At 42.2% G+C, this 25,735-nt stretch overlaps 1 protein-coding gene across 3 annotated transcripts in view; it reads right to left on the bottom strand.

Moving 5' to 3' along the window:
* Positions 1-4,263: 4,263 nt before the first annotated feature.
* PSMB2 (proteasome 20S subunit beta 2) overlaps positions 4,264-25,735 on the bottom strand; it is a 39,202-nt gene continuing 17,730 nt past the window's right edge. For all 3 annotated transcript variants that reach the window (XM_017884475.1, XM_017884476.1, XM_017884477.1), the window contains 3 exons: positions 12,004-12,166; positions 6,665-6,714; positions 4,264-4,499 (listed from right to left, as the gene is read on the bottom strand). In XM_017884475.1, coding sequence (XP_017739964.1) covers positions 4,392-4,499; positions 6,665-6,714; positions 12,004-12,166 — 321 coding nt within the window. In that variant the 3' untranslated portion in view covers positions 4,264-4,391. The remainder of the gene's footprint in view (positions 4,500-6,664; positions 6,715-12,003; positions 12,167-25,735) is intronic.

Below are 25,735 nucleotides of genomic sequence, written 5' to 3' on the forward strand. Positions count from 1 at the left end.
CTCCTCCCAAACACACTAACCCATAATTCACACACTGGAGTAATCAAGCAGCAGACATTTAGAGAGAACCCAAGAATGCACGTCTTTCTCTTGCTTGGGCACTGCTGCTGCTTTTGTCAAAAGGCTGAGAGGAGCAGAAGTGAAAGGACTCTGGGCTCCAGGCAGGGCAGACCTAGCGTGGTTGCTCAGCTACCAACACCAAGCTCTTGGGCCATTTCAGTGGCCTCTTCCATCTCTCAAAGGTTCCTGCCTTCCCATCCCCTCTCTAGTAGGGCTGAGCTTCCCTACCCTGAGGCAAAACAGCTGCTCTCTTCTCCAACCTATCCCCGCCTCCCACCGCAAGCCTGGGAAGGAATAATTTGTTTTTCTGTGTATTAATCACCTGAAAGCAGATGGGAGCTAATCAGAACTCCATTCTGAACAGTGTTTGGCCAGGAGTGTTAAAGAATGAGTATATTCCCAATGTTTTTTAAACTTCAGGAAATTGATTTAGGACAAATTGATTTAGGACACAGCTGGCATTTTAAAAACTAAAATCCAGCAGAAGAAAACAGAAGTTACCAGACCACACTACATCACGACTACACACACACACACACCCCTCTGTAAGAAAAGTTCCACAAAGCAGTGCTTACCCTTCTTATAGGTAATATATAGGTGTGAAGTCATGAGTGAACGACCAAGGCCATGTAAATTTAGTTGGAATACAGGCTTTCTGAAGTGTAAAAGAGGGAAAGGAAAGTGGGGAGTTAGATTAGGAGAGGATTATGGAATGCCTAGCATGTCAAACCAAAGAACTGGGCTTTAGTCTCTTAAGTCATGGAAAACCACCAGAAAGTTTTAAGGGCAGAGAGGAATGGATGGTGAAATTAGTTTTTTAAAGTATGGAGAGAGACCTGGAGAGGGAAAAGATTAAAAGTAGAGTGAAGTTAGGAGGCTGTTAAATAGTCTAAGATACGATAGGGGTGAACCAGAGTAATGGGGATGGAGATTTATAAAGATTTAGGCTGAGTGCAGTGGCTCACACCTGTAATCCCAGTGCTTTGGCAGACCAAGGTGGGAGGATCACTTGAGGCCAAGAGTTCGAGACCAGCCTAGGCAACATAGTGAGACCCTGTCTCTACAAAAAATTTTTACAAAATTAGCTGGGTGTGGTGGGGCACACCTCTAGTCCCAGCTGTTGGGAGGTTGGGGTTAAGAGGTTCACTTGAGTCCACGAGTTCAAGGCTGCAGTAAGCTATGATCGTGCCACTGTACTCCAGCCTGGGTGATGGAGCAAGACTCTGTCTCTGAAAAACAACAATAAAAAGTTGTAATAAAATTAAAAAGTTTAGGATGTAGAAATGCCAGAACTTGGTGGCCATGTAGAGACAGGAGATAAAGAATGGCATAAAAATGATGCCCAGCTAAATGCAATGTTGCATCTTGGATTATATCCTAGAACAGAAGAAAATTAGTGGAAAAACTGGTAAAATCTGAATAAAGCCTGGAGCTTAGTAATACTAATACACCAAACAATGTTGGTTTCTCAGTTTTGACAAATACACCATGGTATATAGAAGTTGTTAACATTATAGAAACTGAATAAGGGGTATAAGGACCCTGTATTATCTTTGCAACTTTTCTGTAAAACCAAATTTATTCCAAAATAAAACATTTATTAAAAATAAATGATGCCTGGGTTTCTGACTTGGGTACTTGGGAAACCAGGTGGCTCTAATTCTCTAAGACAGAATGTCATAGAGGAGGTTTGGAGAGGGGCAGATGGTAAGGCTCAGTTTTAGACGTACTGAGTTCGATGTCCCTAAATCTGGAGGGTGAGCTATCTAGGAATGAGTTGATTTGGAGCTCAGGAAAGAGATCCGGGTTGGCAAAAAAACACTGAGAGTCAGGATGGGTTTGCAGGCTTGCCTGAGATTGCCCTGGGGACACTTATATTCAAAGGCAGAGAACCATATGTCATTCCTGGTGAAGCCTGAATGCAGAAAAACAAGTTTACCAATCATTATACACTTACTGAGCACTTACCACATGCCAGGCCCTGAACTAAATGTTTACCTATATTATCTCATGGAATTCTCCTATCTACCACATGGAATAGGTGCTATTTCAATCATTGTACAGACGGGAAAATCATGTAGCAGGAGAGCAGAACGCCACTGGGTAGGGCATCAGAATCACCTGTGGCACTATTTTTTTTTTTTTTTTTTTTGAGACGGAGTCTCGCTCTGTCGCCCAGGCTGGAGTGCAGTGGCGCAATCTCCACTCACTGCAAGCTCCGCCTCCCAGGTTTACGCCATTCTCCTGCCTCAGCCTCCCGAGTAGCTGGGACTACAGGTGCCCGCCACCTCGCCTGGCTAGTTTTTTGTATTTTCAGTAGAGACGGGGTTTCACCGTGTTAGCCAGGATAGTCTCAATCTCCTGACCTTGTGATCCGCCCGCCTCGGCCTCCCAAAGTGCTGGGATTACAGGCTTGAGCCACCGCGCCCAGCCACCTGTGGCGCTTTTAAAATAGATGCCCTACACCTAGGAATCTAGCTAAAAGCTCAAACCTATGCATATTCATGGTGGTGTTGGAGGTTGAATCAACTGTAGTGATGTGAATCATCTCTTTTCTCCCATTTACTCAATGATTAGCTTTCTTCCTATGGTATAAGGCATTTACCATTGGTGTATTAAACAGTGTATAAGACACCCAAATCTAATGTTAACCCAATATTTTAACATGAACGTTAGGATCAGTAGGTAGTATCTTAGATGACACATTTCATCACAAACCAAAAACCTATCTGTATATGGTATTAAGAGGAGCACAGAATTGGATAAAGTAGGGTTTATCCTAGTCTGAGACCAAATGGTTTTGGAATGTGGTTCCTAGACCAGCAGCATCAGTAGCAACTGGAAATGTGAGGTGAACATTCTGAAACACACATCTGGTTAAGAACCACTGTTTTAGTGGCTTTAACCACAAAACATCTACATTGTTCCCTAAAGGTAGGCTAAGAGAAAAAACGGGTATCTGGTTAACTGCCCATGGTACATCAATTTAATGGAAAATTATGCAACTCTCAACAAGAATAAGCATATCTATGTGTATTGATATAAAACAATTTCTAATATAGTGTTAAGTGAAATAAGCAATATGTAGAACTTTAAAACTACTTTTTAGCCGGGCACGGTGGCTCACGCCTGTAATCCCAGCACTAGGAAGCCAAGGCAGGCAGACTGCTTGAGCCCAGGAGTTCAAGACCAACCTGAATGACATGGTGAGACCCTGTCTCCATGAAAAACACAAAAACTAGCTGGGCATTGGTGGTGTACGCCTGTAATCCCAGCTACTCAGGAGGCTGAGATGGGAGGATCACTTGGCCCCAGGAGGCGGAGGTTGCAGTGAGCCAAGATTACGCCACAGCACTCCAGCCTGGGCTAGGGTAAGACCCTGTCTCTAAATAAATAAATAAATCTAAAAAATTTAAAGGGGGCATGTGTCTGTATGTATGTATACAATACACAGTAAAAGAGTATCTCTTAAAAAACATAAGAAATTAGTAGCTGAAGTTTCCTCCCGGAGGGGAAGCCAGAAGCAGGTGATTGGATTATAGGGATGGGAGAAACATTTTTCTTTTCTCTTTTTTTTTTTTTTTGAGACGGAGTCTCGTTCTGCTGCCAGGCTGGAGTACAGTGGCACGATCTAGGCTTACTACAACCTCTGCCTCCTGAGTTCAAGCGATTCTCCTGCCTCAGCCTCCCCAGTAGCTGAGACTAGGGGCATGCGCCACCACGCCCGGCTAATTTTTGTATTTTTAGTAGAGACAGGGTTTTACCATGTTGGTCAGGATGGTCTTGCTCTCTTGACCTCGTGATCCGCCCACTTCGGCCTCCCAAAGTGCTGGGATTACAGGCGTGAGCTACCGTGCCTGGCTATGGAAGAAATATTTTCACTACATGTTTTGTACTGTTTGCATGTTTTATTAAGTGCATATATTATTCATTCAGATTAATTAATTTAAAAAAATTTAAGTTTAAGGGCAAACATAACCACTACTTTAGAGAGAATAGAGACATTAGCAAGTAAAATATATGAAAAGCTAGTTGGAAAGGAACCAAGAGTGGAGTAGAACGTGCGGCCATCAGCTGCTAAAGAGTGCTGGGTGTTAACGGAGGGCAGAGCAGGAAGAAAAGTCAGACCTGGCAAAAAGATCATTTTCCCTCTATATCTTTTCTGAGGTAATATTAGGTAAACTGAGACCTGGACCAGAGGGCTCAATTATATCCATAGTCATCTTTATTCTGAATTAACCATTTATCAAGAGTGCACCTGAAAAGAGTAGAAAAAAATAAAGGAGCCCATCAAAAAAAGTTCCCTGGCAAATGGGAGGGAGAGCATGATGTTAGGAGCCCTGTTTGGGGAAGGAAATGTTGTCCAGGTCATGGATGCCATTTTTGTCAATGATTCGAACACTGAAGGTTGGCAGATTCAGGATGAAGCGTTTCTGGAGCTGCAGAGAGACATGGAGGAAATCAGTCAACAAATAATTACTAAGTACTACGTGCCAGGCTCTGTTCTAGACACTGCGGATACAAGCAAACAAAAATCCCTGCTTTTGTGGAACTGAAATTCTATTGGAGGCAGCTGGCAGTAGGGCACTAGTACTCTAGTGATAGAGGGTACTCAAACGGCAGCTGGAGGATCAATGGGAGGCAGGGAGGCTGAAACGGGAGATGCAGCTAAAAGCCTGTCTCTCTGGTTAGTCAGCTGATGAAAGAATGAGACAATCCAGTGTTCTGTTACCCACAGTCTGTTACCCATCAGTCTGGTAAACACAGACATCTCTCTTAAAATGTCTCAAGATAATAAGCTAACAAAGCGTGATTGCCCTCAGAACAAAGCAGAGGCCAGGAGCAGTGGCTCAGGCCTGTAACTGGGAGGTTGAGGTGGGAGAATATCTTGAGCCCAGGAGTTCAAGACCAGCCTAGGCAAAATAGCAAGACCCCATATCTTAAAAACAAAATAATGAGGTGGGTGTGGTGGTGCCTGTCTGTAGTCTCAGCTACTTGGGAGGATCGCTTGAGTTCCAGAAGTCCAGGCTGCAGTGAGCTATGATGATGCCACTGCACTCCACTCCAGCCTTGGTGACAAAGCGAGACCCCCCCCCCTTTTTTTTTTATTTGAGACAGAGTCTTGCTCTGTCACCCAGAGGCTGGAGTGCAGGGCTCAGATCTCAGCTCACTGCAAGCTCCGTCCCTCCCAGGTTTACGCCATTCTCCTGCCCAGCCTCCTGAGTAGCTGGACTTTATGTGGTTCCGTTCCTCGCCCAGCTAGTTTTTTGTATTTTTTAGTAGAGACGGGTTTCACCGTGTTAACCAGGATGATCTATGATTCTCCGACCTCGGTGATCCGCCTCATACTTGGCCTCCCGAAGTGCGGGATTACAGGCGTGAGCCACCAGCACTGGCTTGATCCTTCTCCTCTCTCTCCCCATTTATTAAAAAAAATTATATATAAATAGGGGTGGTAGGCACTGAGGACTGAAAACAAAAGGCTTGTGTAAGAGGCAAACTGACATTATTCTCAATGCTTCTGCTCTTATCTTCCTACTCTCTTACTAAACCACGAGTTCAAGTTCATCCTTAAGCCACAGGAACAGTAAAAGAATGAAAAAACTAATGTGGCTGGCTTTTGACCTCTCCATCCTCCATCCATACCCAAAGCCTTAGACTCTAAGGAGAAATATTAGAAAGGGTGTGTTCTGTAATCTTGGCCTCACAAACCAAAGTCTACTCTCGCCTTCTGCCCAAAGCTTCCTAGTTGCTTTCTATGGTCTTCCTGAATTCTTAGGGAAGGCTTTCTCTCTAGATTACAAAGACTTGTGCACTATTAAGGGAGCAGGCAGTATGGCAATTCCAGGTGGCACAAGAACAGAGCAGGTATAAAGTCTAGGGCAGGGTGTGGTGGCTCACACCTGTAATTCCAGCACTTTGGGAGGCTGAGGCAGGCGGATCACCTGAGGTCAGGAGTGGCCAATGTGGTGAAACTCTGTCGCTACTAAAAATACAAAAAATTAGCCGGGCATGGTGGTGGGCACCTGTAATCCCAGCTACTCAGAAGGCTAAGGTAGGAGAATTCCTTGAACCCAGAGGCGGAGGTTGCAGTGAGCTAAAATCATGCCACTGCACTCCAGCCTGGGCAACAAGAGTGAAACTCCGTCTCAAATTAAAAAAATAAAGTTTAGGGCAGAAGTTCTTCAAGTACAGCCTCAGTTACCACCTGCAGCAAAATCACCTGCGACTGCCAGTTAAAGCAGAGCTTCCCAGTTTGTACCTCAGAACAGTGGAATCAGAATTGAGGGTTGGGCAGAGATGGCAATCTGTTTTAACAAGTTTCCCAGGTGATACTTATACACACTACAATTTGAGAAACACTGGTTTGGATAAACCAGAAAGAATTAAATTATAAAGCTGACATTGAGGGGGTAATCTGTGAGAGAAAAATGAGCTTGCTACCCACACCAAACTCTATCCCTGGTAGCAACTTCACATCTGGGTAGTGGGTATGTATTACACCTTCTGGCAAAAATCAGAAAAAATATAACCGAGGAACAGGAACAATACTGGCAAACAGAGACACAAACATTCCTTTCAGGATCCCATGGGAACTACTCACCTCCTCCAGACATTTCCTAAGAAGCTCCACTGCCCTCTCACGTGAGATAGCTGGAAGAGAACACAAGCATTCCGGTGCTGTCATTAAATCCAACTCTCAGCAGCTTTTGATTAAGTTTCAAATCTTAATCAAAGCTGACTTTTTCAGGCCTGAGTGCCATACAAACGGCAAAGGCAAAAAATGCTTTGCCTTCTAGTCTGCAACCAACTTACTCCACATGCAGCTGGGGGTGCCCCAGACCCAGTGCTCCAGGAGCTACAAGCCATTGCAAATTGATTTGCTACACTGAGGGTAAGCATGAAGGAATTCTGCCTCCCCTGGCCAGGGCCCGCCTCTGAAGAAGTCCATCAGCCTGTCTCTCTTTATCATAACCCACCCCTTTCACTCCCCCTTAGTCCAGGGTTTAAATCAATTCCATCTGCCCTAGTCAGCTGCAAATCAGGGAAAGAGAGGACAGGGTCAGAATTTCAGCCTTGTTTTCCCAGCTGGGTCTCTGTTTAACAATGGGAAGAGAATTCATAGGATGGGGCTAAGACTTTCCCAAAACAGGAGCCAAAGGAACTGTCTGTGGGCATGGCAAACTGGGACGACATGTTATGCACTCGGGCTTCAGGGGTGGCTAGTGGTTATTTTGGTGGGCAAATCAGCTGAATTACTGACAGATGCCAAATCAAGAAAGTCACTCGGAGGCCAGGCTAATTCTTTTCAGGATGTGGCCTGGAGCTCTAGTGTGGCTAAGGTTGAGCGAGAGGGCAGCACCAAAAAAGAATGAACATGCCAGATTCTTACGATACTGACAGTGAAGAATGGAATGCAAGGAGAGAAGTGGTTATCTGTGCTTCATCTATAGTCTGTAAAAGCTAAGAATTCCAAAGTACCCATTGCCCACAGAGGCTAAAGTTGAGGTTAGGATTGGGGTCAGAAGATGGAACTTAGCACAAAACATCCCTGTGTCTGGGAAGTCCTAACCAGAGCACTTAGGCAAGAGGAGGAAATAAAGAGTACCCAAACTGGAAAGCAGGAAGTCAAATGTCCCCATTTGTAGGTGACATGATCTTCTATACAGAAAAACCTAAAGACCCCACCAGAAAACTCTTACATCTGATAAATGAATTCCATAAAGTTGCAGGATACAAAATTAATATACAAAAACCAGTGTTTCTATACAAAAACTAGCTGAAAAAGAAATCAAGGGCCGGGCACAGTGGCTCAAGCCTGTAATCCCAGCACTTTGGGAGGCCAAGACGGGTGGATCACGAGGTCAGGAGATTGAGGCCATCCTGGCTAACACGGTGAAACCCCGTCTCTACTAAAAAAAAATACAAAAAACTAGCCGGGCGAGGTGGTGGGTGCCTGTAGTCCCAGCTACTCGGGAGGCTGAGGCAGGAGAATGGCGTAAACCCAGGAGGCAGAGCTTGCAGTGAGCGAGATCCGGCCACTGCACTCCAGCCTAGGTGAGGGAGCGAGACTCCGTCTCAAAAAAAAAAAAAAAAAGAAATCAAGAAGGCAATCCCATATCTTTTGTATCAAAATCCCATATTTTGATACAAAAATCAAAGAAAATAAAATACCTAGGAAGAAATTTAACTAAGGAGGTGAAAGACCTCTATAACGAAAACTATAAAACACTGATGAAGTAAGTGTAAGAGGATACAAATGAATGGAAATATACCTCATGCTCATGGATCAGAAGAATTAATATTATTAAGATGACAACACTACCCAAAGAAATTTATATATTCAATGCAATCCCTATCAAAACACCAATGACATGCCTCACAGAATTAGGGAAAAAATCCTAAGATTTGTATGGAACCACAAAAGACCCTGAATAGCTAAAGCAATCCTGAGCAAAAAGAACAAATCTAGTAGTTGATACCACTACCACACTTCAAAATATACCACAAAGTTGTAGTAACCAAAACAGCATGCTACTGGCATGAAAATAGACACATAGACCAATTAAACAGAATAGAGAAATTAAGAAATGTAGCCACGTATCTACATTTGACTTTTGATGAAGGTACCAAGAACACTCATTGGGGGAAAGGACAGTCTCTTCAATAAATGGTGCTAGAAAAACTGGATATCCATACACAGAAGAATAAAACCAGACCCTCACCTCTTACCCTATACAAAATTCAACTCAAAATGGATCAAAGACCTCAATTTAAGACCCGAAACTAGAAGAAAACACAGGGGAAAAGCCTCAGGACATTGATCTGGAAAAAGATTTTATGAATAATCTCATGAACACAGGCAACAAAAGCAAAAATAAACAAATGGGATTATATCAAACTAAAAAATGCTTCTGCATAGCAAAGGAAACAATTGAGTGAAAAGGCAACTACAGAATGGGAGAAAATACATGCAAACTACTCATCCAACAGGGAGTTAACATCCAGAAAATACAAGGAACTGAAAGAGCTCAATAGAGAACAAAAATTCAATTAAAAAATTGGCATATGGGCCGGGCGCGGTGGCTCAAGCCTGTAATCCCAGCACTTTGGGAGGCCGAGACGGGCGGATCACAAGGTCAGGAGATCGAGACCATCCTGGCTAATACGGTGAAACCCCGTCTCTACTAAAGAATACAAAAAACTAGCCGGGCGACGAGGCGGGCGCCTGTAGTCCCAGCTACTTGGGAGGCGGAGGCAGGAGAATGGCGTAAACCCGGGAGGCGGAGCTTGCAGTGAGCTGAGATCCGGCCACCGCACTCCAGCCTGGGCGACAGAGCCAGACTCCGTCTCAAAAAAAAAAAAAAAAAAAAAAGGGCATATGATCTCAAAAGACATTTCACAAGACATACAAATGGCCTACAAATATATGGAAAAAAATGCTCAACATCACTAATCATCACAGAAATGCAAATCAAAACTACAATGAGGTAACATCTCATCCCAGTTAGGAATAGCTATTATCAAAAAGACAAAAAATAACAAATGCTGGCAAGGATGTAGAGAAAAGGAAATTCTTTACACACTGTTGGTGGGAATGCAAACTAGTATACCCACTAGGAAGAACAGTATGGCGGTCCCTCAAAAAACTACAAGTAGAACTACCATATGATCCGGCAATCCCACGACTGGGAATTTATCCAAAAGAAAGGAAACCATTATATTGGATGAAATCATTATATCACTGGGGAAATTCTGCACCCCAGTGTTTACTGCAACACTATTCACAATAGCCAAGATATGGAATCAACCTAGGTGTCTGAGAACAGATCAATGGATACAGAAAATGTGGTACATATACACCATGAAATACTATTCATCCATAAAAAAGGAAATCCTGTCATTCAATATGAATGGAACTGGAGGACATACTGTTAAATGAAATAAGCCAGGAACAAAGTTAAAACACTACACGTTCTCACTCATATGTGGAAGGTGAAAAAGCTGATCTCATAGAAGTACAAAGTAGAACAGACGATACTAGAGGCTGAGAAATCCTCTGTAAGGGATGGGGGACATTTGTTAAAAGATACAAAATTGGCCGGGCACAGTGGCTCACTCTTGTAATCCCAACACTTTGGGAGGGCAAGGCCAGTGGATCACTTGAAGTCAGGAGTTCTAGACCAGCCAAACCAACACAGTGAAACCTTGTCTCTACAAAAAATACAAAAACTAGCCAGGCGTGGTGGCACACGCCTGTAATCCCAGCTACTTGGGAGGCTGAGGCACGAGAATCACTTGAACCTGGGAGGCGGAGGTTGCTGTGAGCCAAGATCACTCCACTGCACTCCAGCCTGGGCGACAGAGGGAGACTGTCTCAAACCAAAAAAAAAAAAAAAAGATACAAAATTATAGCTAGACAGAGAAATAAGCTGTACTGTACTGTTCTATACCACTGTAAAATGACTATGGCTCACAATATATAGTTTCAAATAGCTACAAGGAGGATACTAAATGTTCCCAACACAAAATGATAAATGTTTGAGATGATCGATATATCAACTACCCTGATCTGTTTACATGTATTGAAACACCATGATGTACTCTATGAATATATGTACAATTATTATTTGTCAATTACAAAATAAAAATTTCTAAAAAGTATCCCTGTATCTGAAGTTTTGCCAAGCTGATGCTTTATGGACAAGTATAGGGACAGTTTTTTCTTTCAAGAGGGGGCAGCCATTGGGTGACAACCAAGGGAAGGCTCAGATTTGTAGCCTTAGAAAGCTTTGATGTTTGGGCAAAGAAACCTTCAGCTGACATGCTGGGGACCTGTTCATTCTCGCAAGTTCAAAACAAATATACAGCTACTTGCTTTACCCACTCATTCTTTACTGAGATGCCAATAAGCATCTACGCAAAGCAAAATAAGTGAAAAAACTTGAACTCTTAGAACTGAAGAACTGGCCGGGCGCGGTGGCTCAAGCCTGTAATCCCAGCACTTTGGGAGGCCGAGACGGGCGGATCACGAGGTCAGGAGATCGAGACCATCCTGGCTAACACGGTGAAACCCCGTCTCTACTAAAAACTACAAAAAACTAGCCGGGCGACGTGGCGGCGCCTGTAGTCCCAGCTACCCGGGAGGCTGAGGCAGGAGAATGGCGTGAACCCGGGAGGCGGAGCTTGCAGTGAGCTGAGATCCGGCCACAGCACTCCAGCCTGGGTGACAGAGCGAGACTCCATCTCAAAAAAAAATAAAAATAAAACTAAAAATAAAAAAAATAAATAAAAGAAAGTTTACATCCTGCATCATCCAGCAAATATTTTGACCCAAAGGCCTCCATTATTTGAGGTATCCCTTTGTAGGAAAGGACCAAGCAGTTGCCTTAGGCCAGTTGGTTGAGAATCAGGTCTGTGGGTCTCAACTTCTGTCCAGTGAGCAAAGGGAAGCTGTAAAGACAAAAGAGTGAGGAATTTCCCAGGATTCCAATTCCAGTCTGTTCAAGGAAGATTTCAACTTTTCAAACTAAATTACCTGATATCTAGGATGTGTTGATTTCAGTTGAAGTCAGAAGAATAAATAGGGGAAAAAAAAATAGATGTCTNAAAAAAAAAAAAAAAAAGAACTGAAGAACTTTAGAACCCAATAAAAATGTTTTATTCACTATGACATCTATTCCAAACCTCCTTCAAAACAAAACCCAGCTCTAGAGATACGTACTATCTCATGTTGCCTGGCAAAAAATGGGACTTACATCAGCTTTTGCAAGACCCTACTGACCCACAGAAGAGTGCAGCTTCCAGAGGGGGACCTGCTTGTGCTTCTTAGGATCCATCCTATTCAAGCCCTGGCCACCCAACTCCAAGGGTGGACAAACCTGGGAAGCAGCTGAGGGCAGGGCTCTGCCACTGCTCCCTCCCTAGAGTGTTAATACTTACTCGGTGTGTAGTATCGGTCCAGGATACTGAGAGTCAGGAAGGCACCATAGCCATGGGCTGCAAAAGGGGCCTTGGCCAAGGCTGCAAGGTAGTCCATGTAATAGAGCGCTGGCCCGTCATGCTCATCATAGCCAGCCAGGAGGAGGTTCACATGATATGGGGTCTGCAAAGAAAAGATATGGTAAAGTGATAACTAAAGCAGAACACCAACATCTCTTCCCAAGGCAAATGAGAATATTCTGACTCTTGATGAGAAAGAAAATATTAGCAGCAACTGAGTAAATCACAATGAAGTAAAAATGTAGGGAAATCTAGAGGACCTGGAGTATGGTAACAGGTCAAGGGATATCGGCTTGTTCTCTTCAAACAGAAGGGCATTTGGAGCACTTTAGGTATATGAAAAAGCTACCATCTTCTTAAAGTCCACGGATGAGAACCTGTATAAAAGCACTTCTTCAAAAGTATTTGATAGCAAAACAGAGTGACTATAGTTAATAATAGCTTAATTGTATATTTTTAAATAACTAAAAGAGTATAATTGGATTGTTTGTCACACAAAGGAGGAATGATTGAGGTGAGAGATACCCCATTTACCCTGATGTGATTATGACACATTTTATGCCTGTATCAAAATATCCCATATACCCAATAAATATATACACCTACTATGAACGCACAAAATTAAAAAAAAAAAAAAAAATTTTAAGCACTGCAAAGGCAAGCATAGGTGCTCTTTTGTCATTCCTAATTGTTGAAACCAATAAACAATTCTGAGTGCCAGGCCACAGACTGAAAAAAGCAGATGCTCCAACCACATCAAATGAAATAAACAAACTCAGTCTGGGCATCCGGACCAATCCTAAATGGTAAACTGTACGCCCACTACTAAAAAAACAACTTATAGCTGGGTGCAGTAGCTCAGAGGTATTATCCCAGCACTTTGGGAAGCTGAAGGTGCAGTAGCTCAGAGGTATAATCCCAGCACTTTGGGAAGCTTGCTTGAGCCTAGGAGTTTGAGACCAGCCTAGGTAACATAGTGGGACTTTGTTTCTACCAAAACACTAAAAAATTAGCTGGGCATGATGGCGCACACCTGTGGTCCCAGCTACTCAGGAGGCTACGGTGGGAGGATCACTTGAGCCAAGGAGGTCAAGGCTACCGTGAGCCGTGATTGTGCCACTGAACTCCAGCCTGGGTTCAAAAAACAAGAGAAAGAGAGAGAAAAGAAACAACTCATGGGGTGGGGTGGGATAGTAAGTCTCAAATATTTAAGTCGAATCACCAGACTTAACTGAAAAGTAATTTTGAGACAAATAAAAAGCAATAAAAAATAATTATAACTTGGATTTATAGGTATCCTTTCTTTGTATTACCTGCAAATCTAAAAACATGAGTTTTATAGAGAACCATGACCGAGTCTGTGTTGCTCTTCATCTCCAAATGGATGATTATTTTTTTCTACACCAGCTGCGCCATTTACCATGTTAAATTCAGTCTGTCTATGCCCCCAGGCATCAGGGGTGGGACTTCCATTTTATATGGTTTTCTTTTTCTCTGCAAGATGTGTTTCTCCTCTTGCATTTACTTCAGTAAATGCCCATGGATATGTCCTCATCCCTAAATTTGTGTATGTATTTAATTAAACGCACAGTAAGTGAGACACCTCATTATGAAGCATGAAGTGTAATAGCTAATGGTCCTAAAAGTGGCATTTAACATTCTTTGAACACTGATTAACACGGCCACTTGGCAGCCTTAAAAAACTCATGGTTTTTGCTTTTTTGGGGGGGAGGAGTTGGGAGGGGAGTAACAGGATTTTGTTCTGTCGCCCAGGCTGGAGTGCAGTGGTGCAATCATAGCTCACTGCAGCCTCAAACTCCTAGGCTCAGGCGAATTTCCCACCTCAGCCTCCTGAGCAGCTAGGACTATAGGCACCTACCACCACGCCCTGCTAATTTATTATATTTTTTTAAGAGATGAGGTCTTGGCTGGGCACGGTGGCTCACACCTGTAATCCCAGCATTTTGGGAGGCCGAGGCGGGCAGCTTACTTGAGGTTAGGAGTTTGAGACCCGCCTGGCCAACATAGTGAAACCTTGTCTCTACTAAAAATACAAAAATTAGCCAGGCGTGGTGGCACGAGTCTGTAATCCCAGCTACTTGGGAGGCTGAGGCATGAGAATCACTTGAACCTGGGAGGCAGAGGCTGCAGTGAGCCGAGATGGTGCCATTGTACCACTCTAACCTGGGCAATAGAGCAAGACTCTATTTCCAAAATAAAAAAAAAAAAGAAATAAAAAGAGAGATGGGGTCTCACTATGTTGCCCAGGCTGGTCTTCAACTTCTAGGCTTAAGCAATCCTTCCACCTCGGCCTCCCAAAGTGCTGGGATGACAGTCTTGAGCCACCGTGCCTAGCACGAAACTCATGTTATATACTTAATTGGAATTCTAAGCCAGCTGTGCTAAGTAGGAAGGGTTCCTAACATCACCTGGAGATTACAGAGTAGTCCTCACCTCCAAATAAGTTTCTGTTTTAGTGATAAGACAGTGGGTAGTCCCAGAGAGAAATAAGTCGACCAGCAGTCAAGACTTCTGAGAAGATCATTATCTACCTATCGTATTTCCCAATGAGTAGTGTGCTGCACTCTGCCAAGCTCTGGAATTTTCTGTGCATTCTGAGTACGTTCTTAGTAAATCTGACCTTAGGCAAAAAACTTAATTCCTATGAGCTTCTGGGTTTTTTGTAACATGTAAAACTGGGTTAATTAATCTTTCTCCTTTCTAACTTCTAGGGAATATAATGAGAAAAAATAATAATGGTAAAGCATCCCAAACTCTGGAAGAAAAGATGCTACCAAAAGTCCTACTATATTAACTACATCTCAGTCTCTTTTTGAAAGCTTATCACTTTAAACAACAACAAACCTGCTTAAATTAGCTCCAGATTTTAACAATGCTATTAGTTATATGTAAGTGTGAAAACAGTACTGCAAAATCTGGCAGACATAGAATACCTTGGTGTTCTTACAGTTTAAATTAGAAGACAGAAAGAGGGAGGAAGAGAGGCAGAATAGCAAAGAGAAACTGGTTTCTCTCCCCAAGAGAATTAATAATACAGTCTTTTACCTATCACAAAGTAAGTTAAATCTTTTTGCTAAGAGGATAAACTCTACTCTTCTCTACTAACTAGCCAGAACACTCGCTGTATAGTTAGCCAAGACAATTTCATCAAGTTGCAATGGTATATTAAGTATTCCCCCAGATACTCAGAGGCCTTAACAAGCAGAACCCAGATGTTTTGTCTTCAAGGAAGATCTTGTCCATACTATGAGATTCAATTGTTTAGAACAGTAAGCGTTATTTAAAATCCACTACCAGAAAATTTTAGATGAAAAAGGATGTCAACAGAATTCCAGAAGCAAACTGCATCACTTAATTGGTCTATATAGTATCATTTACTCATGCTTAGGCATCTGACGCACACATACACTTACCAAAGCTGGTATTCAGAAGCTACAACTCCTGGTGTTGAAGATAACTCACAAATTATTGTGTGACTTTGAATTACCAACTCTTGCATGTGTGAGATGCTTAAGCATAAATAAATGGTGTTATCTAGACTAATTAAATCAATACATCTGTGCAACAACTTGCAGTTTGTGAAATTCTTCTGACAATGCTCCACCAAAGATCTCTGGCTTGGCTGGGCACAGTGGCCCACGCCTGTAACCCCAGCACTTTGGGAGGCCAAGGTAGGAAGACTGCTTGAGCCTAGGAGTTCAAGACCAGCGTAGGCAAGATGGCAAGACCCTGTCTCGATGGGGGAAAAAAAACCTAGGTGAGGTGGCTATTTGGGAGGCTGAGGCAGGAGGATCCTTAAGCCCCGGCATACAGTGAACTATGATGCCTCCACTGCACTCCAGTCTGACTGGCAACAGAGTAAGACCCTATTTCTACCAAATGAAAAGAAAAGTCACGAAACAAACGTGAGAAAGCAATAAGTGCTACTTCTGAGAAGCGGTTCAAGTTTAAGTCAACTGCCAGCATCTCCATGAATGTACATTTATTGTTGCTTTTTGCTAGGCTTGGGTTCTTCTCTTTCTACCTCCCTCTAGACACAGGGTGCTAAGTAAAGAAAAGCTTAGGATACAGGCCAGGCATTCAGAACTGAACAAAGAAGGGACCAATAGCATAAATAAATAAGAAAGAGTTGGGCTGTGAGTTTAGAAAAGTTAGTCATTTAATCTCTCTGAATTTTAATTTCTCATTTAAAACACGGGATGATCCCTACTACCAAAGGGCTGCTACAGTGAGGATTCCAAAAGATAAGGCATGTGGATAATAAGTATAATGCCCAAAACAGTAAAGACTCTATAAACAATGCAAGTATCAGGAGAAGCCCAACTACTTCTGGCACTGACATATGAGGGAAATTCCTATGTGTCTTCATAAAGGGATATGGAGGGATGTTAGTGCCAGCACAGTGCCTGACACATGATAGAAAAGCAGTAAATGAGTTTCCTCCTCTCTCATTCCTGGGACTCTTTCCAGAGGCCCTAAGGTAATGCTGTTCTGTGTCACAAGCATTTGTACTAGACACTTAGAGCATCCCTACTTCATGGTCAACCCTCCCTAACCATGTCATTTCTTCCCTTGCAAATATGTCTATCCTGAGTGGTAAAGCTACTTTCTAGACACTTTTTCATCAGTTCCCTTTGTTCCCCATGATCAATACTACATACTTAAGGATTTGCCTAATTATTCTGGGGAAATGGAAACATTAATCAATAATGAGAGCACTGCCAGGGATCCTCTTTACAAAGAATCTCTTACAAAGTAATCCTTTGCAAAGATTACCAAGAATCTTTTAAAATGAAATCTCTATTCTGTACATGATATAGTCTAGCCTTTGGTTGTCTCTACTATTCTAATTGTTTAGATAGTAAGTCTAAGTAGTAAGACAAAGTTATGAGGTCCCCGAGCGGAAGAACTGTAACATACAAGACTAGGCTTCTTCCCTAAGACTGAACATTATATATAGTACTGAATTAACCTAAACATCCAAACATTCATCCAAGTGAACCCAAACATTTAGCTAAGATACTCGCTACCCAAAGGCCTTGGCAATCACCATCAATGCTCTGCAATGCAAACACCAACATGTTTAAAGTTGTGTCTAATTGATATACAAAGAAAATATTTTAAGTGAACCATCCTGGGAACTCAAAATGAATTTTAGCTTCTAGCATGAGGTACCACCAAAATTTTGCCTCTTAATAGAAAAAAAAAAAAAAAAGGCGTGAGGGTAGGGTGAGGACAAAACTAGACAAATGTATCTTTTCCTCCTTTAATGAGTATGTGATATGAGTTTATTTTTTCACAGTGAAGTGCATTTAGGTCATTTTGAGATTTCTTCATCTATACAATAAGGATAATAAAAGTACCCATCATTATAAGGTTGTGGTAAGGTTTAGATAAATACATGTAAAGTGCTCAGTGCAATACCTGATAAATTGTAATGCAGATTGACTATTACCACAACACTACCACCACCACTTTTAGGATTTGACTGCATTATCAACAGATTTGACTAGATAGTAAGATCAAGAAGCGGGCTACGGAGAGCCAATAAAATTGTCCAACTTTTGTTGGTTACTAAAAGATCAAATTTAAGAAGAGAGGGGAAATGGCCAATAAGCACATCTCTTATGTACTTCCTTCTGAGACTGAAAAAGACTTCTTCAGTACCTCTGAGCATCAGAGCCCTGCAGAACTGAGCTCAGCGCCACTTTAGACTCTTGTATATTTGGGGGTGGGGGTGCGCACTGCACACATGCAAACTTTACTTGAGTTAGATGAAGTGTTTCCTTCCCTCCAACTCTTGTGCATATGACTCCTTGTATATTCCCTCTATTATGAAAAAGAAACACTGTAGTAAAATTAAGAGTGAAATTCCATAAATTTTACAGCTAAAGAGAACAGTTGTGATAAATACACTGAAACAACAAAATCAGTGACAAGAGTCTGGGAGGTGACAAGCAGCGGTGTGACATCTGGCGGAAGCTAAAGTCACAGCAAGGGAGAGAGAGGTGGGCGTGAGGAAGCATCCTGCCAAGCGTGGACACAGAAAAAGAGAGGAATTGACAGTCTTCCTTTGGAGCCAGGCCAGCCTTTGCCACCTCTAATTGAATGGGACGACACTGCTATGAGTGAGGTGCTTTGGAGAATGGTGCAATTTCTTTTTTGATGTGTTGCACCTTGGAATGCTAAGCAGTGAGTGAGGCATACCTCCATTCCTAGCAGGTCAGTAATTTGGAAGAAGATGCAGAACCGCCAATGAGACAAATGAGTTTGTCCAGCGATGAGTGTTTTCATAAACAGACTTCTAAATATATTAAACAGAGACTGGACTTTGAAAGGAACAGTACATCTGCTATTTCTTTTAGTCCAGGGGATTGTCAAAACTGCCTAAAATTCCATCTTTAGTACTGAGAGGATTTCATGAAAATGCAGTTTACAGACTTGGATGGGATAGAAAACCTCAACTAGTTTACCCAGTATTCCTTTTACAAATGTGGGGATTAAACTTCAAAGAGGAAACAGTAACTTGCCCTAAACCACACAGGTAATTAGCATCAAGAGTCAGGTCCAGAATTCAGGCCTCCCAACTGCAAGTCCTATATGCTTTTCCAGGAAATCATGCTGCCTCCACAAAATGGAAATTAGTGTAAAAATATGATTTGGTATGTAAATGCCAGTTACACACTCAAATATTTCAAAATGCACTATTTTGCATACTAGCATCTATTGCTCCCTATTTCACTTATCACATCTTTATATGACCAATAACATCTTAAGGATTTTGTTTGTTTATTTTGGGAGACAAGGTCTTGCTATTTTGCCCAAGTGAGTGCAGTGGCTATCCACAGGTGCAATCATAGCACACTATAGCCTCAAACTCCCAGGCTCAAGGGAATCCTTCTACCTTAGCTTCCCAAGTAGCTGGGACTATAGGTGGGTGCCTCCATGTCTGCCTAATATTTTAAGTTTTAAAAGGGCAAATTTAATATCATACAATTATGACTCCTCTACAGGGTCTAAAACTATGTAGTCGTTCAATAAATACCCATGATGATAGATTATCAACACCTTAACTGCTTTGCCAATCCCCAATTTTTCAATTTCACGAATAAATAAAATGAATCAATTGTTATTTCTTACACCAATGTTCTGAACTCTAGACTTTGTTTGCAATAACCAACAAAATTCGCTAGCTATCTTTTTTCGGTGGGTTTGGTGGTGTAATTTTAAAACCTCAATTTCAATTTTGCCATTTTAATTAAAGAAGGACTTCATATGTGAATTGGAATCCCCTATTTCAAACACTTAAAAAAATCTCAAAGATTTCAGCAACTTCCAGTTATTGTGACCTAGTACCTTTCCTAGCTCTAGAAGACTATGGTTCTGTGGATGGGGAATCGGGTGGAGAACGACCTATCCTTAATGCCTAAGCAATATGGAATCATTTACACCTTTTTTGTTGTTGTTGTTTTGAGACAGTTTTGTTCTGTTGCCCAGGCTGGAGTACAGTGGCACAATCTCAGCTCACTGCAACCTCCACCTCCCGGGTTCAAGTGATTCTCCTGCCTCAGCCTCTGGAGTGGATGGGATAACAGGTACACGCCACCACACCCAGCTAATTTTGTATTTTTGGTAGAGATGGGGTTTCACCATGATGGCCTGGCTGGTCTCAAACTCCTGACCTCAAGTGATCCATTCACCTTGGCCTCCCAAAGTGCTGGGATTACAGGTGTGACCCACCACGCCCGGCCTTGTACCCTCACTTTAATCCTCTTGGCTATATTCCTTTTTAAGGAAACCCATGTGTAGATTCAATCTCTTTTAGCCTTAAGTAAAAAATACGCAGTTTATAAAAGGCTTCAACCAAATTCCATGAGTTCCCTGGGACCACAACATAGAATAATTATGAAATGGGCAGATGCCCCAACTAACATCATTTCCACATTTGGAATGTGAATAAGTTCAATAAATGTTTACTTAGCATTTATTACATGAGAAGCATCGTGTCACATGATAAAGATGGGAGTCTGGATCTGAAAGGCACTCACAAGGTTGATGTGGGTAGGAAGGACTCCAGACAGAAGAAACAGTATATGTGAAGACAAAGAAACAGAGAGGAATATGGAATGTCTGGATACTGGTGAACATGGGACACATACACCTGGAGAATTAGGTGACTTCAGCAGGAAGAAGAGAGAGAAACTGGGATGATACTGTTATCGGCCTCCTAGACTAAAGAATATTTACATTAGTATGTAAACCATAGAGCAGCCAGTGAAAATTTGCCACTTCCATCCCTCTGCTGATCCAAGCCTTTGGTTGGATCCAAGCACATTGGTTAATTGGTGCCAAGGAAGCCTGATGTCTCAAATTGATATTCCACTGGTCCCAGCCACTTTCCCCGCTTCTCTTTAACAGAAGACTTTTAGAAAGGAAATACAAACAGATTGCCATTTTAGGATGGTAACTGACAGTTATATGGAAGACAGACTGGGATTAAGACTGAGAGGAAGGGGGGATGGTTAGAGGATCTACAATAGTCTTCTCTAGACAGACGATGAGGATCAAACTAAGTAAAAAGTAGAGGGGGCAGAGAGAGAGGAATGAAATACGAGATATATTTAGAAGGTAGAAATGATGGAACTTCACAACTAGTAGAAGAGGTGAGGGAGAAAGAAGAGTTAGGACTCTCGATAAGGGGGACAGTGGCAGTGCAAATGAAAGGAGCTCAAATTCGACCTAATGAGCTTAAGCAGAGCTGTCCAAAGACAGATGGGAAGAGAAAACAGTGTATAACCCAGGTCATGAGATCGAATGAAGAGCCAGCCAGTGAAGAGGTTTCCTTCATATGAACACATACACTCTCACACTCGCACATGGAAGACAGTAAAGAAAATGATTACAACAGGACACTATGGCAAAGGTATACCTACGTTGCCATAAGAAATTGAGGGTGACATATGTGGTGGGGGGTTGGGGAGCGGGGTGGGGAGCAAATACAGAAAAAACTTCCCTGATAAATGCTGAGTTTAACTGGCACTGAAGAGCTAGCCATGTGGGGGATGTTGGTACATTCAAGGGAGAAGACTAGCAAAGTGCTGGAGTGGCAAAAGCAGAGATGCAAGAGAGAACCCAGGGCCGGTTAGAGTGCTGTTATCTACAGTGGCCACTCAGGGTGGAGAAGGTATGGAATTGGAAGTTGAAAACAATTTTCTCTTAATCTTGTGACGGAAACAAAGTACAAATGTAAACTGATCAAAATCGGAATACTATAGTGAGCTTCACAAACAAAAAGTTAAACGCCTGACTTTCTTGTTCTCTCCTGTTCCAAATGCATTTATTTTTTGTAGCACTAAAAAACAAACTGGCCCATGTTAATAAATTCTCATACTAAATTGGGAAATAAGGAGGCAAGTGTGCCTCAAACAAAGCAAACCTTTCATTTTCAGAGGACCAAGATGAAATAAAAGAAACACTGTTCTGAAAAAGAGACTGTCTAACCAATCTTTTCCTTTTTTTTTCCTTGCCTTACGCCATTCTCCGAAAGTATATTTGATATACCTGTTTGATGCTGGCAGATCCAAAATAAAAACATAAAAATTGTCTTTGTTTTCCTTTAATAACAATTAGCTCATGTTCAAATGTTTTGCTTAATACACTGGTAAAACTCATATAATGGTTGAGTTCTTGAACTTAAGCTCAGGAATGTTACTGTATTTACAACCCAATATTTTAAACTTTAAAAGAAAAACATCTTTTAAATTACTACTTGGATAAACTCTGCTTTTAAATGCCATAAGTCATATAAGATAGGCATGTACTTTTGTGACAAAGCAATGAAAATCAAATGTGGCTTTATCACCTTATAGTTGTGTTACTTGAGATAGGCCACTTGGAGCCTCGAGTGCCCCATCTGTAATGTGGAGGACAGTACTGCTTGCTTGACAGAGCTGTGAGGAATTAAGGTACTCATTTGTGTTAAAGTTCCTGGAAGAAGACTTGCTAAGAAGTAGGTGCCCAATAAATATGAATTTTACAACCAAAAAAATTTAAATATTGTGTATATTTCAATTTTTAACTAAATTAGATTTTAAAGGTCTCCTCGGTAATTCCAAAGTTACTGTAAATTTTACTTCTCTAAAGCTATCAATGACTCCAAGTTTGATTGGTTTCCCTATTACAGTTGTAACTTATCGTAATTAGAAGTTTAGAAATTTAATGAGTTGAAATGCAACATGGCACAGATGCCTTATTATACCAAATAGTTAACACAGTATTTGTTTTTTACATTAATTTTACTTGCTAATCAAAAATACTGCTTCCCCCCAAATAACATCAAAATAAAATTGCTGATTGTGCAATGATAAAACCAACACCATATTTGCAACAAGGCCACTTGAATTCCTTTTTTTAATGAGCTGGCAGTTTCTAGGAAAATTTAAGATTCCATATACCGTTAAGTCAGTTTTTAAAAACCTCAAATGCAGAAGCCATGCTTTGCTACAGGCTTGCACACTATAAGGCATATGTTAAGTTGTACATGCTAAGCACGTCCACAAATATCTAATCTATGAATTCTGAACATCAGAGCTGATTCACCTCTCTGAGCTAATAAATAACATGGTCTTCTGGAAAAGAGTATTTAGGACTATACATGATGGTATATGTTTTCAGATGTCCATAGAGTACTAAGGAAATTCTGAGGAAAAGACTATTTAGGAGCCCTTCTATTAGAACAGCGTTCCCCACTAGCACCCCACGTCCAACCAAAGTTACTGCTACAGCTTTAACTGACATGGAGGCCCCTCATTGGTCTCCCCACTTCCTTCATTCTTTCCCCGAATGCTCCATTGAAGCACAGCCAACGAGCTAATGATCTTACCAATCTCATCTGATCATGCTAACCCCCTCTTAGCCAACAGGCTTCCAGAAAGACCCACTGCTTGTATTTATTTATTTATTTAGAGACAGAGTCTCGCTCTGTCACCCAGGTTGGAGTGCAGTGGCACAATCTTGGCTCATTAAAACCTCTGCCTCCTGGGTTCAAGAGATTCTCCTGGCTTGGCCTTCCGAGTACCTGGGACTACAGACACCTGTCACCATGCCCAGCTAATTTTTGTATTTTTAGTAGATACGGGATTTCACCATGTTGGCCAGGCTGGTCTCGAACTCCTGGCTTCAGGTGATCCACCTGCCTCGGCCTCCCAAAGTGCTGGGATTACAGGTGTGAGCCACTGTGCCCGGCTGACTTTAGATTATCAATTTTATGTATGTAGTATAAAATAAATAAATAAATATATATATTTATGTTTGTTTTTAATCAGTAGAGCCCTATTTTATACACAGAATCCCATGACAGATAAACTTATGAGGAGGCCCAGAGAAGTATTTATCCCTGCCCTGACTATTGTTAACAAATCACTGTTAACCTAACCTAAAACACTCTCAAACACCTTGGTCTGTGCTTTCAGTTTGCCCTTTTGTTTCATCTTTGCCTTCATGACAGCAAGTCCTTTGAGGCTCAGGTTAGGCTCTGTGCTCCCAGAGTATCCCGTGTACATGGCTATCTTAGCACTTGTCACTCTGCAGTGCAACTGACAGTTTACTTCTCCAATTCCCCATCCGAAGGCCCACACTGAGTGTGCACCTTTGTTTCCTCAGCCCCAAGGACAAGGCAGGTTGGAGACTGGCTGAATGAAAATCAGCAGGTATGGAACATTCTGGCTGTAAGAAACCACATCCATCAGGAAGCATCAGAAAAGGAAGTGTAGAATTCTGCTGGATCATTTCAGTTTACAAAGACTCAGAGACTATTATCTCCTTTCTTCTTTCCAATCTAGTTAATCCTATTTGCTCTGTTGTCTACATTCAAAAGTAATGGTAAAGCTGACCCCTCTTTTTTTTATTTTTAGGTTAAGAAGTAATATGCTTTCCTGGCCTTTTAGTCTTCCTTTTCATTTTCTTATACCTTTTTATGAAACAACACATACACATAAAAGTGCATAAAATAGGTCAAGCGTAGTGGCTCATGCCTGTAATCACAGCACTTTGGGAGGCCGAGGCAAGTGGATCACGAGGTCGGGAGCCTGGCCAACATGATGAAACGCCATCTCTACTAAAAATACAAAAATTAGCCAGGTGTGGTGGCATGCGCCTGTAGTCCCAGCTACTCAGGAGGCTGAGGTGGGAGAATTGTTTGAACCCAGGAGGCGGAGGATGCAGTGAGCCTAGACAGTACCACTGCACTCCAGCCTGGGCAACAAAGCAAGACTATGTCTCAAAAAGAAGGAAAAAAAACCATAAAATATACATGGTATAGCTAATGAACATAGTAAATATACATGTAATGACCTCTCAGGTCAAAAAACAGAAAAATCAACCTTTCCCCTTGTGGAAAGCCTTCCCACTGCCCTTCATTTTAGATAACTGTTTTTTGGGAGAGAGTCAAGAAAACCTCATGAGGTTGTTGGGATCAGCCCCTAAATTCATATTCCTACATGATCTTGGGCCAGGGCAGGTAACAAGAGGCACCAAGATGCCAGGATATTGTATGTGTTTGTAACTGTGAGTATGTGTGAGGGCATGCTCACATAAAAGAATTTTTTTTTTTTTTTTTTTTGAGACGGAGTCTCGCTCTGTCGCCCAGGCTGGAGTGCAGTGGCCGGATCTCAGCTCACTGCAAGCTCCGCCTCCCGGGTTCACGCCATTCTCCTGCCTCAGCCTCCTGAGCAGCTAGGACTACAGGCCCCCCGCGACCTTGCCCGGCTAGTTTTTTTGTGTTTTTTAGTAGAGATGGGGTTTCACCGTGTTAGCCAGGATGGTCTCGATCTCCTGACCTCGTGATCCGCCCGTCTCGGCCTCCCAAAGTGGTGGGATTACAGGCTTGAGTCACCGTGCCCGGCCATAAAAGTTATTTAAAGCAATCTTAAAAGTTGGGGGTAAATCTACACTTCTGATAGTAAACATCTGAAAAGCAAAAGCATGTTCTTACAGACACAGCACTCTCCTGCTTTAGGCTTAAACCAAACCTTAATAGGAAACCACAAAATTTTTAAGACACGAGTTTTAAAACAATACAAATCTAGACCAAGCACATAAACTGCTTCATTCCCATTGTGGATAGATGCTTTAAGTGAAAAGTTGGCATTACGGGGCTGCAAAAATTCCAGCCATCCAACAGACTTATTCCATTCAATGAGAACAGGGGCTCTCTGTGCTTGCAGCAGGCATCCAACAGGGTAGCACATATATGTTCTCTGAGTGAGAAAGCAACACCTTCTCACATAAACCCCCTGGAGAGAGACAGGGAAGGGGAGGGGGAGGACTTTACACCTGCAAACTCCTAACTCTATCAGCTAGGGCTGGGAAAAACAGCACATTAAAAAAGAAAAAAGAGGCCGGGCGCGGTGGCTCAAGCCTGTAATCCCAGCACTTTGGGAGGCCGAGACGGGCGGATCACGAGGTCAGGAGATCAAGACCATCCTGGCTAACACGGTGAAACCCCATCTCTACTAAAAATACAAAAAAACTAGCCGGGCGACCTGGCGGGCGCCTGTAGTCCCAGCTACTCGGGAGGCTGAGGCAGGAGAATGGCGTGAACCCGGGAGGCGGAGCTTGCAGTGAGCTGAGATCCGGCCACTGCACTCCAGCC

This window comes from Rhinopithecus bieti, unplaced genomic scaffold (assembly GCF_001698545.2).
Source record: "Rhinopithecus bieti isolate Rb0 unplaced genomic scaffold, ASM169854v2 scaffold_13029, whole genome shotgun sequence".
NCBI classification, from domain to species: domain Eukaryota; kingdom Metazoa; phylum Chordata; class Mammalia; order Primates; family Cercopithecidae; genus Rhinopithecus; species Rhinopithecus bieti.